Source organism: Arachis duranensis, chromosome 4, assembly GCF_000817695.3.
Source record: "Arachis duranensis cultivar V14167 chromosome 4, aradu.V14167.gnm2.J7QH, whole genome shotgun sequence".
Taxonomy (NCBI): Eukaryota; Viridiplantae; Streptophyta; class Magnoliopsida; order Fabales; family Fabaceae; genus Arachis; species Arachis duranensis.
Window position 1 is genome coordinate 62,792 of NC_029775.3, and position 18,607 is coordinate 81,398.

Genomic DNA, 18,607 nt, shown 5'->3' on the forward strand with positions numbered 1-18,607 from the left:
GAAGACCTAACACAACCCTCCTCCTTTATCCGGGCTTGGGACCGGCTATGTACCGCAAGTGTAACATAGGCGGAGTTAATTTTGATGTAAGACATAAATAAAAAATTTATAATTTATTGATAGATAGAGAAGATATAAAATTGATCTTTTTAAATATTTTTATAAAAATATATAAGTTATAATTTGATATAGAATTATAGATTATATTCCTATTATTTGAGTTAGCTCGTGAGCTTTCGGTGAGCCGAGGTTGAGCTTAAGAAATAGACTAAATTGTAAATGACTCGAGTCGTAAGACAAACTCAATTTTCATGAGTCAAGCTTGAGCTTGATCTAGTTCAACTCATCTCGACTCACTTTCAGTCCTAAATAATAATAATAATTCTATTTAATAATAATTAAAAATATACTTTAATAATCTTTTGAACTAAGTGTGAATTAGTTTTATCACTTAGGATTTATAACTAAGTGCGAATTAGTTTTCACGTACTAACAATAATAAGTAATAGCTATTCAATTAGTTTTTCCATAACAATAATAATTTTGTTTACATTATATAATCTTTTAGTTAGTTATTAGGATTTATATTTTTAATTTAAATTAAAGTCAATTAGGTTTTAGAAAATCCTACTTATGAGTCTACTATAAAAATATGAATTACAGATATATAGCACCACATCTCCCTTACTTAATACAATTAATTACTCCTTTTAAATTTTTCTATTTTTTTTTAATGACGGTTCATGTTCACAAAATTATTGAGATCAATCCTACTTTTGATAATTTGTGTGTACGTATGTGAGTGATAAAGTTATGGACACTATCGAATTACGAAAATTTTTCTTTTCCATCTTGTGTCTCGATTGTTTAGTACAATCAATTACTTTATTTACATATTTGCCATATTTAAAATTTCTCTACCTTTTTTTAGTGGCAGTTGGTATTCATAAAACTGTTGAGATCAAATTGATCAAGAATTTGTGTGTAAATATACAAGTGATAAGGTTATAGACAGTTGGACACTACCAAATTATAAAAATTCTCTACTACCATACTCAATTGATATGGTTTGCCTCGATGAAGATTTGGGGCTTTTGCCATTTTTTAATTAATGTTTAACTTGTATTATTGATATTTCAAATATGTTTATTTACCATTTTTATTTTTTCTTTGATTTTATGTGTGTCAATTCTAGGGAGAAAAAATACATCTCTCAGTTAAAGAAGGCTCTTGTGTCTCGATTCATGAATTTGCTAAGAGAAGGAATAGTTTGTGAGTTTAAACCAGTGTACCGATGTGCAAAGACTTCTCAAATCGTCAAGTATCCTACAATATAGATTTAGTTTTGTGAGTCTTGACACTCTCAATGTTCTTGGTTTCGATTACACCTATTTAGTTTATAAGTTTGTTGTTTAAAATAATATTTAATGATCAATTTATTTAATTCATTAATAATATCGGTTGTATTTTTTTTAACAAATTTATTGACAACAAATATTTTTTATTTTAATCCATTTTAAATGTTGTTGGATATCTTGCTCAAATTAAAAGTGAGAACACTCTTGAAAATGATAACAAATCTACTACGTACAATGTTGTTGAATTAGAAGTCGATGATGGATAATCAATTAGTATTTTTTAAATATAAGCACTTACACATAATAGATGAATAAAATAAAATCTAAAAATTTAAATATTAACTTTAATGTAAATTTATTTATTTGAATTTGTTTTAAAATTTATTCGTTTTAGTATTTTGTATTTAAATTATTATTCCAGTTTTATTTTGTTATAAATATTAAACTTTTTTTTTGTGCTAGAAGGATTTTAATTTGTTAAAAAAAATTGTTTTCAATGAATAAATATTTTTCTATTTTCTTATTTAAAATTCTACAATCTCTTTGTAATTAGTATTATTATTAATATTATTATTCAAATTCTATAATCCCTCTCCACTTCAAGCCTTCAACAATTAATTAATGCTTTAATAGCAAGGTTAAGTAACAACAATTAATCAATTATTCAATAATTAATCAATGCTTCAAGCCTTCAACAATTAATCAATGATTTAACAGCAATGTCAACTAACAAGTAACAACAGTTAATCAATGTTTCAATAGCAGAGTTAACTAATAAGTAACAACAATTAATTAATTATTCAAGAATTAATCAATGCTTCAAGCCTTCAACAATTAATCAATAATTCAATAACAAAGTTAACTAATAAGTAACAACAATTAATCAATTGTTGAACAATTATTATTACCAAAAAAAAATAATACTTACTGCTAGAAGCTGGATCCTGGAAAACTGGAATAGCACAGAGCTGGCGATGGTGTGGAAGTGGCTGGGGACAATGGCTGGGAAGACAGTGACTGATGCAGTCGTGTGGAACAGAGCTAACACCAACGGGAGGTGGCTGCGCGGCGGAGGCAGAAAGCGAGATCGGCAACAGAGACAAGAGGCGAGACCGGTGACGGCGGCTTCGATTTTGAAGCTCAAACGGCGATGGCTAGATGTTGGTTGGACGGACGTTATGCCGATGCCTTCGAAATTTGAAGCTGGGACGGTGGTGGTGACTAGACGGACTTGCGCCGGCAACTTCAATGAGGTTGAGACGAATTGGGGCTGGAGTTTGGACTCTAGACTGTTGCTTCGCGTTGTGGAGGCTAGAGAGTATAGGGAAGAGGTGTTAGGGAACTTAGGGTTGCCCATCCTTGCCATTCGAAATGTATCGTTTTTGTTAAAATTCAAAAGTCGGCCGAATCATGGTTCGGTTTGACCAATTGGTTCCTGGTCAATTCGACAGTCTAACGTCAGTTTTCAAATATGCCGATTTTGCCATCTGTTCAAACTGTATTTAGCAACGGTTTGCAGTTTGATCAATTTGACCAGTCAATTCAAACCGATTTGCAAAACCTTTGTTTTAGTATTTTCTATTTAGATTGTTATTTTAACTTCATTTTGTTATAACTATTTTTGTAGTATTCAAGTTTTTGTACTTGAAGGATTTTAATTTGTTGAAAAAAAATATTTTTAGTGGATAAGTATTTTTCTATTTTTTATTTAAAGTATTATTATTGGCATATTAATATTAAAAATATAAAAGATAAGCATACTTAAAAGAAACATATTATGAAATCAAACAATTTTATAATTGCAGGTATTTCTTTACATTGGAGGCTGTGTGGAGAACTTTGACTTATGATATTCATCGAAGATGACCTTCAGTAATGAGATTAATATTTTATTTGTCTGGAAAGCAAAATATCATCTCTATAGACGATGACAATCTTGAGAAAATCATGGATTAAGAGAAATGAAAATGCACGATGTTGTTAGCATGGATAAAGGCCAACAAAGAATTTGAAGCAAGAGAGTATTTTATCTAGAAGTTAAACTATGTTCTACCGGATACAGGTGATATATACTATATGAGAATTTTGTTAACCGTTAAAAAAAGTTGCATAACATATGAGTCTATTAAGACAGTTAATGGGATTACATGTCCAAACTTCCAATATGCTTTTTATTTAGTAGACTATTACGTGATGATAGAAAATTTATTGCAGCTATTAATGAGGTTTGGTGATCAATTGAGAAAATTATTTGTGATGCTATTGATATCTAATAGTGTTAGTAAACTAAATTGTATTTGGAATGTAACATGGACATTATTGGCTGACAAGATACTATAGGAGAAAAATATTAAAAAACTAAAGTATTTCACTATGTGATAAATCATTATCACATGCAGGACTTTACTTGCCAAAATTAGTGTTCACCTATGGGTAATTTTACGCTGTTTTGTCAAGAGTTAAGAGTCAAAATGGCCTGAACTAGGGCTGGAAGTGAGCCAAGTTGAGTCGAGCTAGACCAAGCTCAAGCTCGGCTCACAAAAATTAAGCTTGGCTCACGGCTCGGCTCATTAATAATCGAGCCTATTTCTTAAACTCAATCTCGGCTCATCGAAAACTCATGAGCTGGCTCAAATAATAGGAACATAATCTATAATTTTATATCAATAAATTATAACTTGTATATTTAAAAAATTAAAAAAATTAATTATAGATGAAAACAGCAATCCAAAGTCATCAACAACAAATGACGTGTTTAAAGATGTTTTTAATAATATTTAGGTAAGAAAAATGAGATTTTTATTTTAGTAACATATTATGGTTTACACTTTTGTACAAATATTTGTTCTATACCTATACTTATAGGCTTGAAATAAAATGTGTAACATGGAGCACAACATCATATGCCAATTATTTTTTTAATGAGGTTAGTAAAATACTAGGTTGTCGATAAATTTTCATTAGTAAACCTGAATTTTAAATTATAAATCTTAAATTATAAATTATAAATTATAAATTTTATATTCTAAATTGGTTTTATCTTTCTTGCTTTCAAATGCTTTTATTACTTAAGTTTTGGATGGTTTTATTATTTTTAGTTTTAGATGTTTTTTTTAATGATTAATTATTAACTACTTTAAAAAATATTGATTTTTTAATCTTTTATTTTTAGAAAATAGGTTTCGAATTTATCATCTTAATTAATATATACTCTTAGAATACAATTTAACTCAATCTAAATATCTAAATGCACCAATATAATTGAATGAATGTATTATATGCCAAATGTATCACAACAAATCTTATAAAACTTATTGATGTCTTAACATTAACATGTAATCAATATATATATATAAGCGTTAACTGTTTTCTCGTATTAAATTCACAATCCATTCGCTGTTTCTTTATTTGAATTCTCTCAATTACTGTTTGAAGCAATTTAGAAATCAAAATACTCTTGATTGTTTGTCTTATTAGCTTAATCACTGAACTAATATTGCTTAATCTATTAATTTTTGTGGAATTAATACTAACTCACATGAATCATTATTTAGTATGACCCGGTATATTTGTCGATTAAGTTGTAGTATTTGAAAATCCGCAACCAAATTTTTGAGATCGTTATAAAAAATTAACTGTAATTGACAATTACCCATTATTTAATTACTTAGATCAAACATTTTTTTGCTTTAATTTACTTAATTTTTTCTTTTAATTTTCGAAATCCTTGCTTAAATTTTTTCTACTCACTGCCTCTCGAGTCTTGCCACTAACATAATGTTTGGATTGGGAATATAAAAAGAAAGAAAAAATGAATAAAAAATAATTTTTTTGTTGTTTAGATAAAAACAAATTGAGTGGAAAAAAAATAATGGTATGAATCTATCAAATTCTTTTTTCAAAGATGTGATGAAAACAAAAAAAAAATGCAAATATGGACAAAATTATTAAGTCACTTTTAATTAATAAAAAAATAAAAAATATAAGAGTATTAATATAATTTTACTTAATTATAAATTTTTTTATCATTTTTTATTCAAATAAATAATTTTTTTTATTTTTTTATTTATTTTTTATCCAAACAACACATAAAAAATTATTTTTTCTTCTATTTTTTTTATTTTTTCTTCTATTTTTTTTATTTTCCAGTATCTATTCAAACAAAGTGTAAGTTGCATTGGTTTTTGAAAATAAAATAAAACAAGAGACTGACGATAAAACACAACAACACAACAGACAAAGTCAAAAATTAATGTTTTTATATTTTATTTGATGATAAACTGAATATAAGATAAAATAAATAATAATAAGTTAAATTTATTTTACTTTTTCTTTCACACAAAATTTAAAAAAAATAAAATATTAAAAAATGTAATTATAAAATATTGATAGTGACAATAAAAAAAAATTATGTCCCTATTCAATATCTTACAAATTATTTCTGAAAAAAAAAAGATACAATATATATTAACAGGAGAGGTCACATTTATGTAAATAATTCATCCAAGTTCTTTTTTCTAGACGCGCCTCTCCCACCCTTTCACTCGTTTGTCATACATGCGTCACATATAATATAAATTTTTTCTGCTGCGTGATAAACCTTTGCTCAATGTAAACCTTCTGCTACAACCTAAACCACCACCTCCTCCTCCTCCTCTTCCTTCTTCTTCTTCAACGTAATAATCTTCGTCGTTCTCCTCTATTCGCGTTTTCTTTATTGTTCTTCTTCTTCTTCTCTACTCGCGTTCTTTCTTATTGATCTGCATTGATTTTAACGTAATAAGTTTCATCGTTCTTCTTCTTCTTCGTTTTTTTCTTCGATCTTCACTTCTAAATCGAAACAATGAATGAATCAATTTCAAATCAATTGAATGAGAGCGATTTGGATTATTCTTCCAAAACGAATCAATTTGATGAGGTTTGGATTATTCAAATTTGAATCAAATTCAATGGAATATAATTACTAATTTTATTTGAATTGAATTGAATGGACGGAGGTGTTCTGAATCTGAATCTGAATTGAATTGAATTGATAATATCTAAATTGTAGATAGAGGTGTTTCGAATTTGATTTTGTATAATGGATTATGTGGTACTACACAATTGTTTCACCGTGAGTATGTGTTTCGGGTCATCATGCAGAAATCTGTTTGAATTTGATTTTATATAATGGATTATATTTTGTTCACTCAATACTATAGAATTGTTTCACCATAATGACGTTTTTGGTTCATTATGCAAAAAGTTGTTTGAATTTGAATTTATATAATGGAGTATGTTTCGTTCTCTCACTACTATACAATTGTTTCACCGTGAGTACTGTATTCGGTTTATTATGCAGAAAGCTGTTTGAATTTGATTTTATATAATGTATTATGTTTGTTCACTCAGTACTATACAATTGTTTCACCATGAGTATGTGGTTCGGTTCATTATGCAGAAAGCTGTTTGAATTTGATTTTATATATTGTATTATGTTTCGTTCACTCATTACTATACAATTGTTTCACCATAATGACGTGTTCGGTTCATTTCTGTTTTGCACAATTTAAAACTCTTCCTCCTCACCTTCAACTACTTATTTGTAAGAGAGAGAAGGAGAAAAAGACAAAAAAATACAGCAACAACAACAACAAAAGAATCACGATAAGGAGAAAATACGTGAAGAAGAAGAAATGCGAAAAAAAAGAGGAGAAACGCGAAGAAGAAGCTCCGTGCGTAAACGAACGTGAGAAGAAGAAGAAGCATGGGGAGAAGAGAAGAAGAAGAAGAGAAGAAGCGTTGGGTATGAGCGGTCATTTCGTATGTGTTGGACGCCTGAATTTCACGTTTTATTTAATAGTATTAGATTTTTTTGTGTTAAGCCAACTTGAATGAATTTAGATACAAAATTCATGACTAATATATTAATTTAATATACCATGACACAATATTTTTTTTATATTTTATCTGTTAAACATAATTTATATTTTTTTATTTAAACATAATTTTATATTCGTTTTCATGTTTTAGTATCATGTCAAATACAACGTAACCTAATGTGCTTATTGACTCACTCTCCTAATGTGTATAAAAATAATAAAGATTGAATTGACTGAGATAAAAAGTGCTTTATAATTTAACTAAAAAAATTTGGATTTTAATTTTGAAAATAACATTCTTTTATAAATTATATATAACAATGGATATTTTTTATTTTAAAAAGATTGGACACTAATTCTTTCAATATCTCCATTATATATAATAAATATAGTGTATATTTTGTATGATTATTAATATTTTGAATGTTTTAATTTTTAAGCATTAATATAATTTTTAAAATTAAAATTTTAAAATAATTATAAATTATATAATTCTATTAATATTTATCTAATTTCATTTTACTAAGTCATATTTTTAAACATATATAGTAATTAGTAAAGACGAAAACTATTAATTCTCTATGTTTAATCTTATATCAATTTTTACAGAATGGATTAAGAATTTAATTTTAATATATTAATGCTATACAAATTTTTAGTACTTATTCAATCAAATTTATACAATTTTTTTGGTAGAGAATTAAATTTATACATTTAAATAATTTTTAAGTAATAGATACAAGAAAATTAAATTCATGAGTAAAACTGTGCGGATTTCTTAAATTACTGACTTTGGATGAATATGAACGAGATTGGCACGGCGTGTAATGTAACCCGTGTTTTGGTGAGATTCTTGTGCGGGTTTTCGAAGATCGTTCCTCTTCGGATTCATGGCGGCAACCCAACCATCGCAGGGTCCGGATCATACCGTCGGTACGTGAAAAACGATATTCTCCTTCACTGTTTTAGTATTTAAATCTTGAGCTTCCTTAGCCTTCTTTCTCTCTTGACAAGTCAATGATTAAACTGTGAAAGTTGCATATATGTTCAATAATTCGATATGCAAGTTATTTCTTGTTAGATTGTGTTTGATGCTACGATTCCCTTCGATTAAACTGTGAAAGCTTCTTTCTTCTTCTTCTTCTTCTTCTTCTTCTTCTTCTTCTTCTTCTTCTTCTTCTTCTAGATCTTGGGATCTAGGTAATGCATTAGCTTTAGGTGTTCATATGGCATTCTATTAATTTTCTGTTCTCTTATTATAATACCTGATTGGATCACTTTATTATTCATAGTTAATTGCCTCGAATAAGATTTTTTTACCTGCAAATTGACCAGTGTGATAACTTTGATAATTGAGCTACTATAAATAGTTTATCAGCATAGTAAATAAAGTTTTTTGGGTTAGAAAGTACAAGAGGTATGTTTGCCCTCTTTGCCAAGCATCTCCTTCTCTCTGATTTGGCAACCTTGGTCTAAATTGTCAACAGCAGGGGGGAACAAAAAGCTGAATGGTGTTTGTTTTTTTTATTTGGGAATTTAGCATACTTAATTGTGTTTTCATTCCGTTGAAGCATTGCGGCCAGGTTACTCACATACCTGCTTCTAATTTTTGAAGTATATTTGTGTTCCTTATCCATCGTGTGTGCATAGGTTTGCAGCTATGGATTTGTTCGCATGTAGTTAATTGTTCGAGTTCATCCCCAAATTTTGCTTTGGTTGGTCAATAATTTGTACCACCTTTGTGTTTCTACCACTATACTAAGTCACTGAGCATACTGATCTTGTATGCAGAAGAGATATCAGCTGAATCAGATAACATGAAGGATCAGGTAGTGGTTTATAATTCCTACTCCAGTGTTCTATGTTATCTTTAATTTTTCCTTGTTCTTTCTAAAACCTGTTTCCTCTTTAATTTTTCTTCTCTTCTATTCTCTTCTCTTCTCTTCTCTTCTCTCTTGTTCAGCTTCATTCATCTATACCTGAGAGGTCAATATCTTCTAACTCCTCTCAGGGCACAGCAGCTATAGGTCATTCAAGAGAAATCACAAGTCAATCAGGACCTTTTGGTTCTGGTGGAGATCGTCCTTTGTACCCACCAAATGTGTTTGCTCCCCAGGCTCAGGCTTTCTATTACAGAGGTTATTCCTTATTTGCCTCATTTCTAATTTATATTGTTAACTGAACAGCTTCGATATTCAGCCATACTATTGCTAACTTTTTTCCCAGGCTAGTTATATTTTTTCATATATATATATGGACGGTGACTTTAGTGTTCTTTTTAAAGTGTGTTGCTTGTCTTATTTTGTCCAGTAGCTGTGTGGAGTTCTGTTATTTTCTTATTTTTTGTTATTTTGCACCCAGGATTTGAAAATGCCAATGGTGAATGGGATGAATATCCCTCATATGTCAATTCTGAGGGATTGGATATTGGATCTCCTGTGAGAATCTGGAATCTTTTTCATATTTATCTGCAGCCTCTCTGTTTGTGTTCCTAACATAAGATGCATATATTTGTTTTAACTTTTATATCAGGGTGTCTACAATGAAAATCCATCTCTTATATTCCATTCTGGATATGGCTTCAACCCACAAATGCCATATGGACCCTATTCCCCAGTTACCACACCGTTGCCTTCTGTAGGTGGAGATGCACAGTTATACTCTCCTCAGCAATTTCCATACACTGGGCCACCTTATTATCATCAACTAGTTCCTCCCAGCTTACCATATCTCAATTCACCAACTCCAGTTTCACAGCCAGAGATCACCAACCTTGTAAGCATTGATCAACAGGTTGATAGCATGTTTTTTGGACCAAGACCAGGCTATCCATCAGTGGGATCTTTTGGCAGAGGCAGTTTTTCTTTAGCACCTGGCTCGTTTGGTTTTCATGAATCCCAGCAAGGATTTGATGGACCAAGATCTGGTGGAATCTGGTCAGATTGCTCGAAACCCTCAGAAAGGCACAGGTCTCTAATGCCTCTATCACCATCTGTTTCTCCACAACCAATTGGCTCGATTGGCTCATTTGGCCAGAGTGTTGGAATGGTGTGTTCTAAATTCTAGTACTTGTTCATTATCTTGCAAACTGTCACATTGTTTAGTTGCTAATTTCTGAATTCAAATATCTTTCTTTCTTATCCTGTTTATAGATGTCCCACGTCCATACTGCACCCTTGTGATTTATCAGTATCTAGATTTTCTCTGTTGAAAAGCAGCTTGACTAGCAATGCTTGTATGTGTGTTAAAGAAAACAAAATTCCAGTGGATTTTCATTGAATTAAATGGTGAAAATGGATTCTTGGTTCTGATTAATATGACATCTTAAGAGCAGTGAGGCAAGGAACAAACAAAAGAAAAAGAAGAGCAGTGATCCAGAGTGTGAATTTGTTATCAAGAAATTCTTTATAATGCTGAAACTTTAAAACTTGTCAACTACCTTGGCAACTATGTGAAACCTTAAAACTTGTCAAAAGACAATGCCATTACAATGACACAGTGCTGAGTGCTGACTCTCCTGTTCTGTGCAGGCTTCTCATCAACAACGATCAATGTATGGTTTTGGATCTGGTTCAAACTCCTATGGTAGGGGCTATCTGCCTAACCAGGTTTCTAGCTTTGCAGGCACCAATTCCAGTCTTAGCACAAATGACAGGAGCTTCCTTTTTCATGAAAATAGCAGACGGCAAGGCAGAGCAAATGCTGCTTTTTGCAATTGTAATGGTACCCTTGATATACTTAGCGAACAAAATCGAGGACCTAGGGCATCAAAGCTGAAAACTCAAATTTCAGCTGAAAATAGTTCTGTTGATAATAGTAAAAGTAATGCTGCATCTACTGCTAAGTTCCAAAATGAATCAGTCAACCGACCTGATTTTGCAACAGATTACAAGGATGCCAAATTTTTTGTCATCAAATCTTATAGTGAAGATAATGTTCACAAGAGCATCAAATATGGGGTCTGGGCAAGTACACCAAATGGAAACAGAAAGCTAGATGCCGCTTATCGCCAAGCACAAGAGAAGCAAGATCACTGTCCTATATTTCTCCTCTTTTCGGTAACCATCTGATATTCGTATCTTTTTTGTCAGCGAAAATATTCTGCTACCATATGAAGTATCTCTCTTCGTGTCATTGGAACAATCTGCATTTATGATAACTTTTAATTCCCATCCAGTAGAACATTATCTTCTCATTGTCCATTGGACATAAGGACATGTCTTCCAAGCAAGCTCTTCCAATCTGATGTTTATGCTCTGGTTGGTTATAGGGAAAGCTCTTCAGTCAGTTCTTGATCTCTCAAATTGGTCAATATGCTAATTTCTTAAGCTGTTTTTGTGTTGTGTGGGTTACTGTATTGTCAATTCCTGAAGGAGAGCCATGAGCAACAATTTAATTGTCTTCATATGACCCCAAGGTTACAGGTTTAAGCCATGGAATTAGTCAGCTGACATTTGTCTCAATTTAGGCTGCCTACACTATACCCTTTGGGTGCAGCCCTTTCTTGAAGGGAAGCCTGTTTAATGTAGGATGCTTGTGTACCAGACTCCCTTTGTCAATGCCTATAGAAATAACTGGAGCACAATAATAATAGGAACTAGCTATAGGAATCTTATTTATGTACATATGATAAAATTTAGAATGATAGTTTAGGGAAGTATTCCTCTTAGCTAAATATCTCATAGTTTCTTGATTCCAATCATGCATACTAGTTGTTTACTGGATAGAACATGCTTAAGTTGAAGTTATGGTCTCCCCCATTTTTTTGTTACACTTATTGGTGTTGTTTGTGCTTTCATTTGTGCTGAGATACTAAATGTTCGGATGATGGATAGTGCTTGACCTTGTATTTATGGGATTGAAATACTTTAGCTATAATTTAATTGGGTAGGGCATAGATGTGTCTTAGGTTTATGCATGTTTAAATTTAGTTAGTAGTAAAGTACTAAAGCTAAAGATCTGTAATTTTTCACTTCCAGTGTTGCCTTGTTTTTGTGTTTCATTCTCATATAACTAATAACAATTATATATGTTACAACTACATACAGGTAAATGCTAGTGCTCAATTCTGTGGTGTAGCTGAAATGATTGGACCTGTAAATTTTGACAAGAGTGCGGACTTCTGGCAGCAAGATAAGTGGAGTGGGCAGTTTCCTGTGAAGTGGCACATAATTAAAGATGTACCGAACAGTCACTTTAGACACATAGTTCTTGAAAATAATGATAACAAGCCTGTGACCAACAGTCGGGATACACAAGAGGTAGGAAGGGTGGATCTTTTGTTGTGAATGAGTTTATGAATGATGCTTTTAGGGCTTACTTTGTAATCTAGTTTTACACTTGCAAGATTTGGGAGAGAAAGACAGATGGAGATGGTCGAATAGTAGTTCAATCAAATTCCAGAAGACACAAGTTGAGCTTCTTATTATCTTGAGAAACCTTCTCAAATTTGTAGACAAGCTAAACGTTATCTATTACCTGTCTTTTCAGGTACTTGGATGATAGTGAAGAATACGGGTAGGCTAGTAAAGGGAGGAAGAGGTACTGTGAGATAAAAGGGAAATTGATAGTGAGTGCAAATCCTCAAATGGGCCCATTGATAACTATCGCTATAAGGCCTTTGATTTGAGGGGGGTGTGTTGCTGCTGAGGCAATATTTATAAAAAGAATTAATTTAATAAATAAATAATCAAATAATAAATAATAAGAAATTGTAGTGAAAAGTCTCTTTCTCTCGTCCATTAATTGCCGGAAAACTTTACTGTATGTGGCAATATGAAAAGAAACTGATATGTGAAGCCATGATTTGAGGGAGGTGGCTATTTATTTTAGGCAAGGATTGGGATAGGTCAAATTGGGAGGGTGGAGCACCTATCCTTTTTCAGACTACGTCACTTATTCTGTTTGTCTTTTTTGCTGATTATCACACTGATAATTAGCTCAGTACATCAGTATAGAGGATATTCCATAGTAGTTGTCGTCTTCTTTTACCCTACTTTTCAAGCTTGTTGCTTTAATTGGGCCTTTGTGTTTGAAAGGATACTTATGCAATCTTTATTTGGGTTTTCACTGGTTTACTTGTGTCCATCTGATCTCCCTACCAATCATATAGCTGAGTTTTTTGAGTGGTGATGGATATGTTAGGTGAATGTAGTCACTCTTATGCATCACTCTCTTCAGTGAACTTGCAAATGGAGTATTAAATCAGTTCATTATCAATTAAGAATTGCATCATATATTCGATCTTTTTTGGTTTTTTCTTTTTTTGGGTACATTTCAGGTGAAATTGCAACAGGGAATTGAAATGTTGACCATTTTGAAGAACTACGAAACCGATGTATCTATCTTAGATGATTTTGAATTTTATGAAGATCGACAGAAGGCTATGCAGGAACGGAAGGCAAGGCAACAGAGCAGTATGATGGCTGTCGGACTAGTTGGAGAAAGTGAGCATAGGGGTCCTGCTAACATTAGCGGTGATTTCATGAAGCAGATGTCAAAGAGCTTTGCTCAAGTTGTTCGCCTGGATGAGAGTAATAATGAAGCTACAATTGCCAGTAGAGGAACTTCTGGCTCCGCTTGCCCTGTGGGTGTAGTTAAAGCTGACGATGGCAGTGGCATTCCAGTGTCTGCCTCTACAACTCAAACTGGTTAGGAAGAAGTACCAGTTGTGCCGAGAATTGTAATTTCTCTTGCTTTTCGGTGATTGGAAACTCCAAAAAGGTTTCTTTCTCTAGTTAAAAATCCCAGCAAGTTGGCGTTGCTGATGCTGTCATTCAAGTTATTGTACTCTGTCATCAGATTTCCGAAGGTGGTTGGTTTTACTTCTGTGAAAAAAAAGGTTTCATGTATAATATATTTCCTATAGTACGCCATCTAAATTGTAGATTTAGTTTTTCCTCCTTACATGGGACATTCCTTAGTTGCCCAGGTGAAGATTTTATTCCCCTCCTTTTCATTTTGTTTAATAATTTTGGATTAGTTTTGATAGGTTTTGCTTCCCATTTGTAAATGGTTAAACATCTTTGCGACCCTTCTAATAAAGGCAGCCAAAATGAATAATGCTTTAAGCATAACTCTGTTGTTGTAGTTGAAATGAACTTAGCTGAATTTGTATTGGCTGTTGTTGACGTCAAATTTTTTGTCTGACTTAGCTGCCTTTGTTTTTTCCGGTGAATTTTGCTCATTCCAATAGGCAAATACAGCATTGTCATGGTAGGAAGTCGCCTTGTCTAAACGCAATTAACATTTGAAAATAATGAAAGGATGCACGTCATTCAGAAGTATGTTGTATCTTGATTTAATATTTGGTTTCTTGAAATTGACTAGATATTTACATGGCTGCCATGGAAGGATATCATGGAAAGAACTAATATAACTATATTAGGGTTAGATAACCGACTACTCATGTCCAAAGGAAGACAAAAAAAAAAAGATAACCGAATACTTAACATGGTTTTGAGTACCAAAAGAGTCCAACTAGTTATTATTATTATTATTGTTGTTGTTGTTGTTGTTGATCTTTCTCAGCAGCTTGATGAGCTAAAATGAAAATTCTAGCCATGAGAGTTTATGTAGGGTAATATTAATTGGGTGGTTATTCATGAATGACAATAACCTTGGTGGAAAAATTCAAAGTTCAAGCATTGCTAATGACGATAACTTTAGTACAGAGCAACATCATCGCGCCATCTTGCTGAATCATAAACTAGGATAATTTAATAGTTCAAATCTAGGATACAAATCTATACCATGAAATTATCTTTGTTCATGATACTGCAAATTGCAAGTTCGGCCCAATGTACCATATCTTCCTTCTTCACACACTTGGATACTTGTATACATGCGAGTTTTATTAAGGAAACAATTAATATACATGATTTTACTTGAATATTGTATTGACTATCAATTTTAGAACCATTTCACTTACCTATAACTATTTCACCCTAGGGTCCAAAAGGAAAAGTTAAGAGAGAAACTTGATGCATATTTTGAAGAAACGGAGACGAAATTTGATGATAATAGATGAACTCAGGACTTTGTCTGTCACTCTATCAAGCTTTCTCTTCTATGCATTGGCAAATTTCAACTTAAAATCAAATGCCAAAGGATAAAATCTCTCCTATTGTAGTGCCTCAACAAGGAATAACTATTGATCAGACATGCAAAGATGTGGTGGTCAAAGGTTACCAGCCAAAATGGAGAAGATGTTTCATAGTCGGATTGATCAAAACAATACACACAAAATACAGACACTACACAGGAATTTTGTCACTCGAAACCACATCCATTTGATCATGTACATTTATTTCCCTTTCATAACAATTCCTTCAAGAATACCATCAGTGCCAAAGTTACCCGAAAACTGATGAGGATCAACAGGGCCAGGTAGCCGAAAAGCAATGGAGAAATGGCCCGGTGGACAAAGGTTGTGAGTTTGCATTTCAAACACCTGATTGTATCTGGCCACAGTCTTCTCCCCTGTTGTCGTTACTCCGCGTATCAACACTTTACCATCAGAGTCAACCTCACAGCTGAATTCCCCTGCATTTATAAATTCATAGCATATTGTTACCTATCCGTAATGAAATCTTTGAGGCAGCATGACAAACAAATAAAAGAACAAACTATTAGGAATACAGTAGCCCATCAGTGAATAATCCATATTTTTGAATTAGCAAAGTACCTATTGGGATTGCTGAAACATCAAAATGCATGTAAACTAAAAATACAAGTGTATCATTTTCTTCTTTCCGTTTGCTATTTTCATTTGTGGTAGGAAATTGTGACATATAAGAAAATAAAGACAAAAACATCTTTAACAGAATTCTCATTTCAAATATTATGCAGATATGACCACACTCTTACATCATTAATAACAACTTTTTGGCAGACCGTAGTGTATCAGTGAATGGTGAATGCAATCACCAAAGATAAAATATCTAGATTCATAAGTAATGATATCAAATCTCAACCTGGCAACTAAATTTGACTTACTTGGCCTGCCTTCTGATCATGGTTTACCATGACTAGGGTTAGACATAGATTCATCAATTATGGCAAGGCATGGTTTAATGACAACTCAAGTAAGCCAACCCTGTTGATGTTAGTTTATTATGATAGTGGATGCATATTTTAACTACTTGCAAGTTGCAAATAATGCTATCTGTGTTTGTGTTTCAAGTTTGGCAGTTATTTAGGTTATTAGCAAGCTAGGGGAAGTGAAGGTACACCAAAAACATGAAAGAGAAATGCCTAATATAGGTATCTATGGCCATCCCATGCAAATATGTAGTACAATCTTAGAGCTAAATGAATGCCAATTAATGTAACAGGAAAATCCTAACAATCCAATGTGAAACTTACTTTCTTCCCTCTTCACCCCAGGGAGAGACACACGAAATAGGTATGAGTCTTCACACTCTCCAATGTCCATAAGTCCTATGATTGGACCTACCTGCCCCGTAACTGCACTTCCAGTCAATGCGAATCCATTCTTGGTAGCAGCAACAATATCTGACCACTCCTTTTGAGTTGGGTGAGAAGGAAGGAATAACATAGCCGGACCAATTTTATCAGCGTCAGTATCATGTTCAGGTTGCAATGGAGCCATGTAGCTGTACATCAAATTTGTTCCACTATACGGCACACTACTTATAGGTGCCACAACATGGACATGTTGCATAGGATCCTGAAACTCAGAAAACTCATCACTGCTTCTTTCTTTTTGAGAACTACTACAAGATGGGATGGCAGGCATGTTTCCATTAGGCTCTGACTTCCCCACTGACATGTTGTATGGAACATTATCACCAAGGGTGGCATGCAATCCTGCAGCATCTATGTCCACATATAAGTCCTCTAGTCTACTTAGCCTCTTGAACCTTTCAATTTCCTCTGGATTAATTTGGAAGATTTCTGGGTTGTTAATAAATACAATGTTCTCGATGATTTTGTTTCGACTTTTGAAGCGACATTGAGGATGCAACTCAAGTGGAAACAAATCAAGGAACTCAGGGTAATTCAAAGCACCATCTTGCCCTTGGTCGGATATATTGCCTTCAAAGAATCGGCGCAGGAAGGGCAATGTAACAATAAGTGATTTGTTAGCCTTCCTAAGTACGTAGTAGTAAACACGCTCCAATTTCACTCTTTTCATGAAAGAACCGGTTAGTTCATCATATGTGTATGGGGGAAGTCCCTCGGCTATTCTTTGCAGCACAGATTTTCTGGGGCTCTGCCCTTCAATATCAGGACCAAAGTAGGTAGCCATAATGAAGTACAAGAGAAAACTCTGATCATCACTAGGCATTCCACATTTTATGTTTCTAGATCCTAATCCTACCATAGTTTGAGAAGACTGGTTAGGCTGGGTCGCAGTATCCATTGGAACTAAATACATGTATATATATCACACGGAAAACATGACCCTGCAAGAAAATATAACAGCCATTTTTCATGTGATGTTTCTACGTAATTATTCGTCTATCAACCCAAACATAGAAAATGCATAACAAAAGAAACGACAACAAGAGCCTTGTTGCACGGATTTGAATATCATAACTACTGAAAAACACTAATTTTAATGTAAATCAAGTATAAATTGTTCAACATAAATCCGGGAAAAAAAAGAAAATGCTACAATAATTAAAAAGTTGTTCAAAACAAGTTGATAACATTTTAAGAATAAAGTTGATAAGCAAAAGAATCATATATGAAACTTGAAGCAAGAACAAAATTGATGAGCAACTGTTACTCTAGTATAGTATGGATGCAATCGTAAATTACAAGTAAATGAACGAGATATTAGAATTAGGAAGAAAACATTGAGTACGTATTATTGAATGGCGAAGAAGAAAAAGTCTTCCCCATCGGAGTCGCCTGCCCTGCCATGGTCTCTCCAACCTCAGCCAGCTGCCATACTTGCTCGCCGCACGCTTGCCACACCTAGAGGCTCTGAGACCCAAGCTCTCGTGGACTGGAAGGAATGGCACGTTAGGAAGCCACCTGGATGGACTTGAGTGAGTTACAACTTACAACAGCCCAGGTAATGACAGAAACCGGGGCTACAAGTTGGAGAAGTACCTGCATTAAAGAGGGAAGAAATTGGGCTAAGATCAACCGGCCCAAGAGTACCGACCCAAAACGACCCCTGCTTGGATGAAGGAGTACGTGGGAAGGTGAGACTCATATCAAATCTAACTAGCTGTGGTTACCCTGACCCGAAAAAAATAAAATCTAGCCGTGGTTAGTTGCCAGTGCCAAACCTTAAACCAAATATATATATATGGCAACTACTTATAAAGATGTCAAAAATATTATTTTATGATAATTTTTATTTAAAAAATATTTTTTTTGTCACACTTTATATAAAAATAATACTTTTAT

The 18,607-nt window shown here is 32.9% G+C and overlaps 2 protein-coding genes and 1 long non-coding RNA gene across 5 annotated transcripts; 2 read left to right on the forward strand and 1 right to left on the reverse strand.

The window, feature by feature from the left end:
• Positions 1-8,002: 8,002 nt before the first annotated feature.
• LOC107482527 (YTH domain-containing protein ECT4) lies at positions 8,003-14,356 on the forward strand. 3 transcript variants are annotated; one of them, XM_016103063.3, is made up of 8 exons: positions 8,003-8,152; positions 9,011-9,048; positions 9,183-9,357; positions 9,581-9,657; positions 9,752-10,267; positions 10,750-11,277; positions 12,268-12,480; positions 13,500-14,356. In XM_016103063.3, the coding sequence occupies exons 1-8, from the start codon at positions 8,110-8,112 to the stop codon at positions 13,872-13,874; spliced, it is 1,965 nt and encodes a 654-aa protein (XP_015958549.1). In that variant the 5' UTR covers positions 8,003-8,109; the 3' UTR covers positions 13,875-14,356. The 3 variants fall into 3 exon arrangements, with proteins under 3 accessions (XP_015958549.1, XP_015958550.1, XP_015958551.1); XM_016103064.3 differs by having other exon boundaries at positions 9,231-9,357; XM_016103065.3 differs by having other exon boundaries at positions 8,035-8,152; positions 8,870-9,048.
• LOC127746812 (uncharacterized) lies at positions 12,488-13,189 on the forward strand. Its single transcript, XR_008008623.1, has 2 exons — positions 12,488-12,631; positions 12,710-13,189. It is a non-coding gene; the product is annotated as an uncharacterized LOC127746812 (long non-coding RNA).
• Positions 14,357-15,208: 852 nt separating the features above from the next.
• On the reverse strand, positions 15,209-18,286 carry LOC107482526 (increased DNA methylation 2). Its single transcript, XM_016103062.3, has 3 exons — positions 18,054-18,286; positions 16,586-17,649; positions 15,209-15,763 (listed from the first exon to the last, which is right to left on the reverse strand). Exons 2-3 carry the CDS (start codon positions 17,619-17,621, stop codon positions 15,525-15,527), a joined length of 1,275 nt encoding a protein of 424 aa, XP_015958548.1. The 5' UTR covers positions 17,622-17,649; positions 18,054-18,286; the 3' UTR covers positions 15,209-15,524.
• Between the last annotated feature and the right edge of the window lie 321 nt (positions 18,287-18,607).

Coding starts and splice junctions, on each gene's coding strand:
- LOC107482526 (XM_016103062.3), bottom strand. CDS start 17,621: ATGTATTTAGTTCCAATGGATACTGCGACCCAGCCTAACCAGTCTTCT. Junction 15,764..16,585: donor TGGGGTGAAGAGGGAAGAAA/GTAAGTTTCACA, acceptor TTATAAATGCAG/GGGAATTCAGCTGTGAGGTT.
- LOC107482527 (XM_016103063.3), top strand. CDS start 8,110: ATGGCGGCAACCCAACCATCGCAGGGTCCGGATCATACCGTCG. Junction 10,268..10,749: donor TTGGCCAGAGTGTTGGAATG/GTGTGTTCTAAA, acceptor TGTTCTGTGCAG/GCTTCTCATCAACAACGATC. Junction 12,481..13,499: donor ACAGTCGGGATACACAAGAG/GTAGGAAGGGTG, acceptor GGTACATTTCAG/GTGAAATTGCAACAGGGAAT.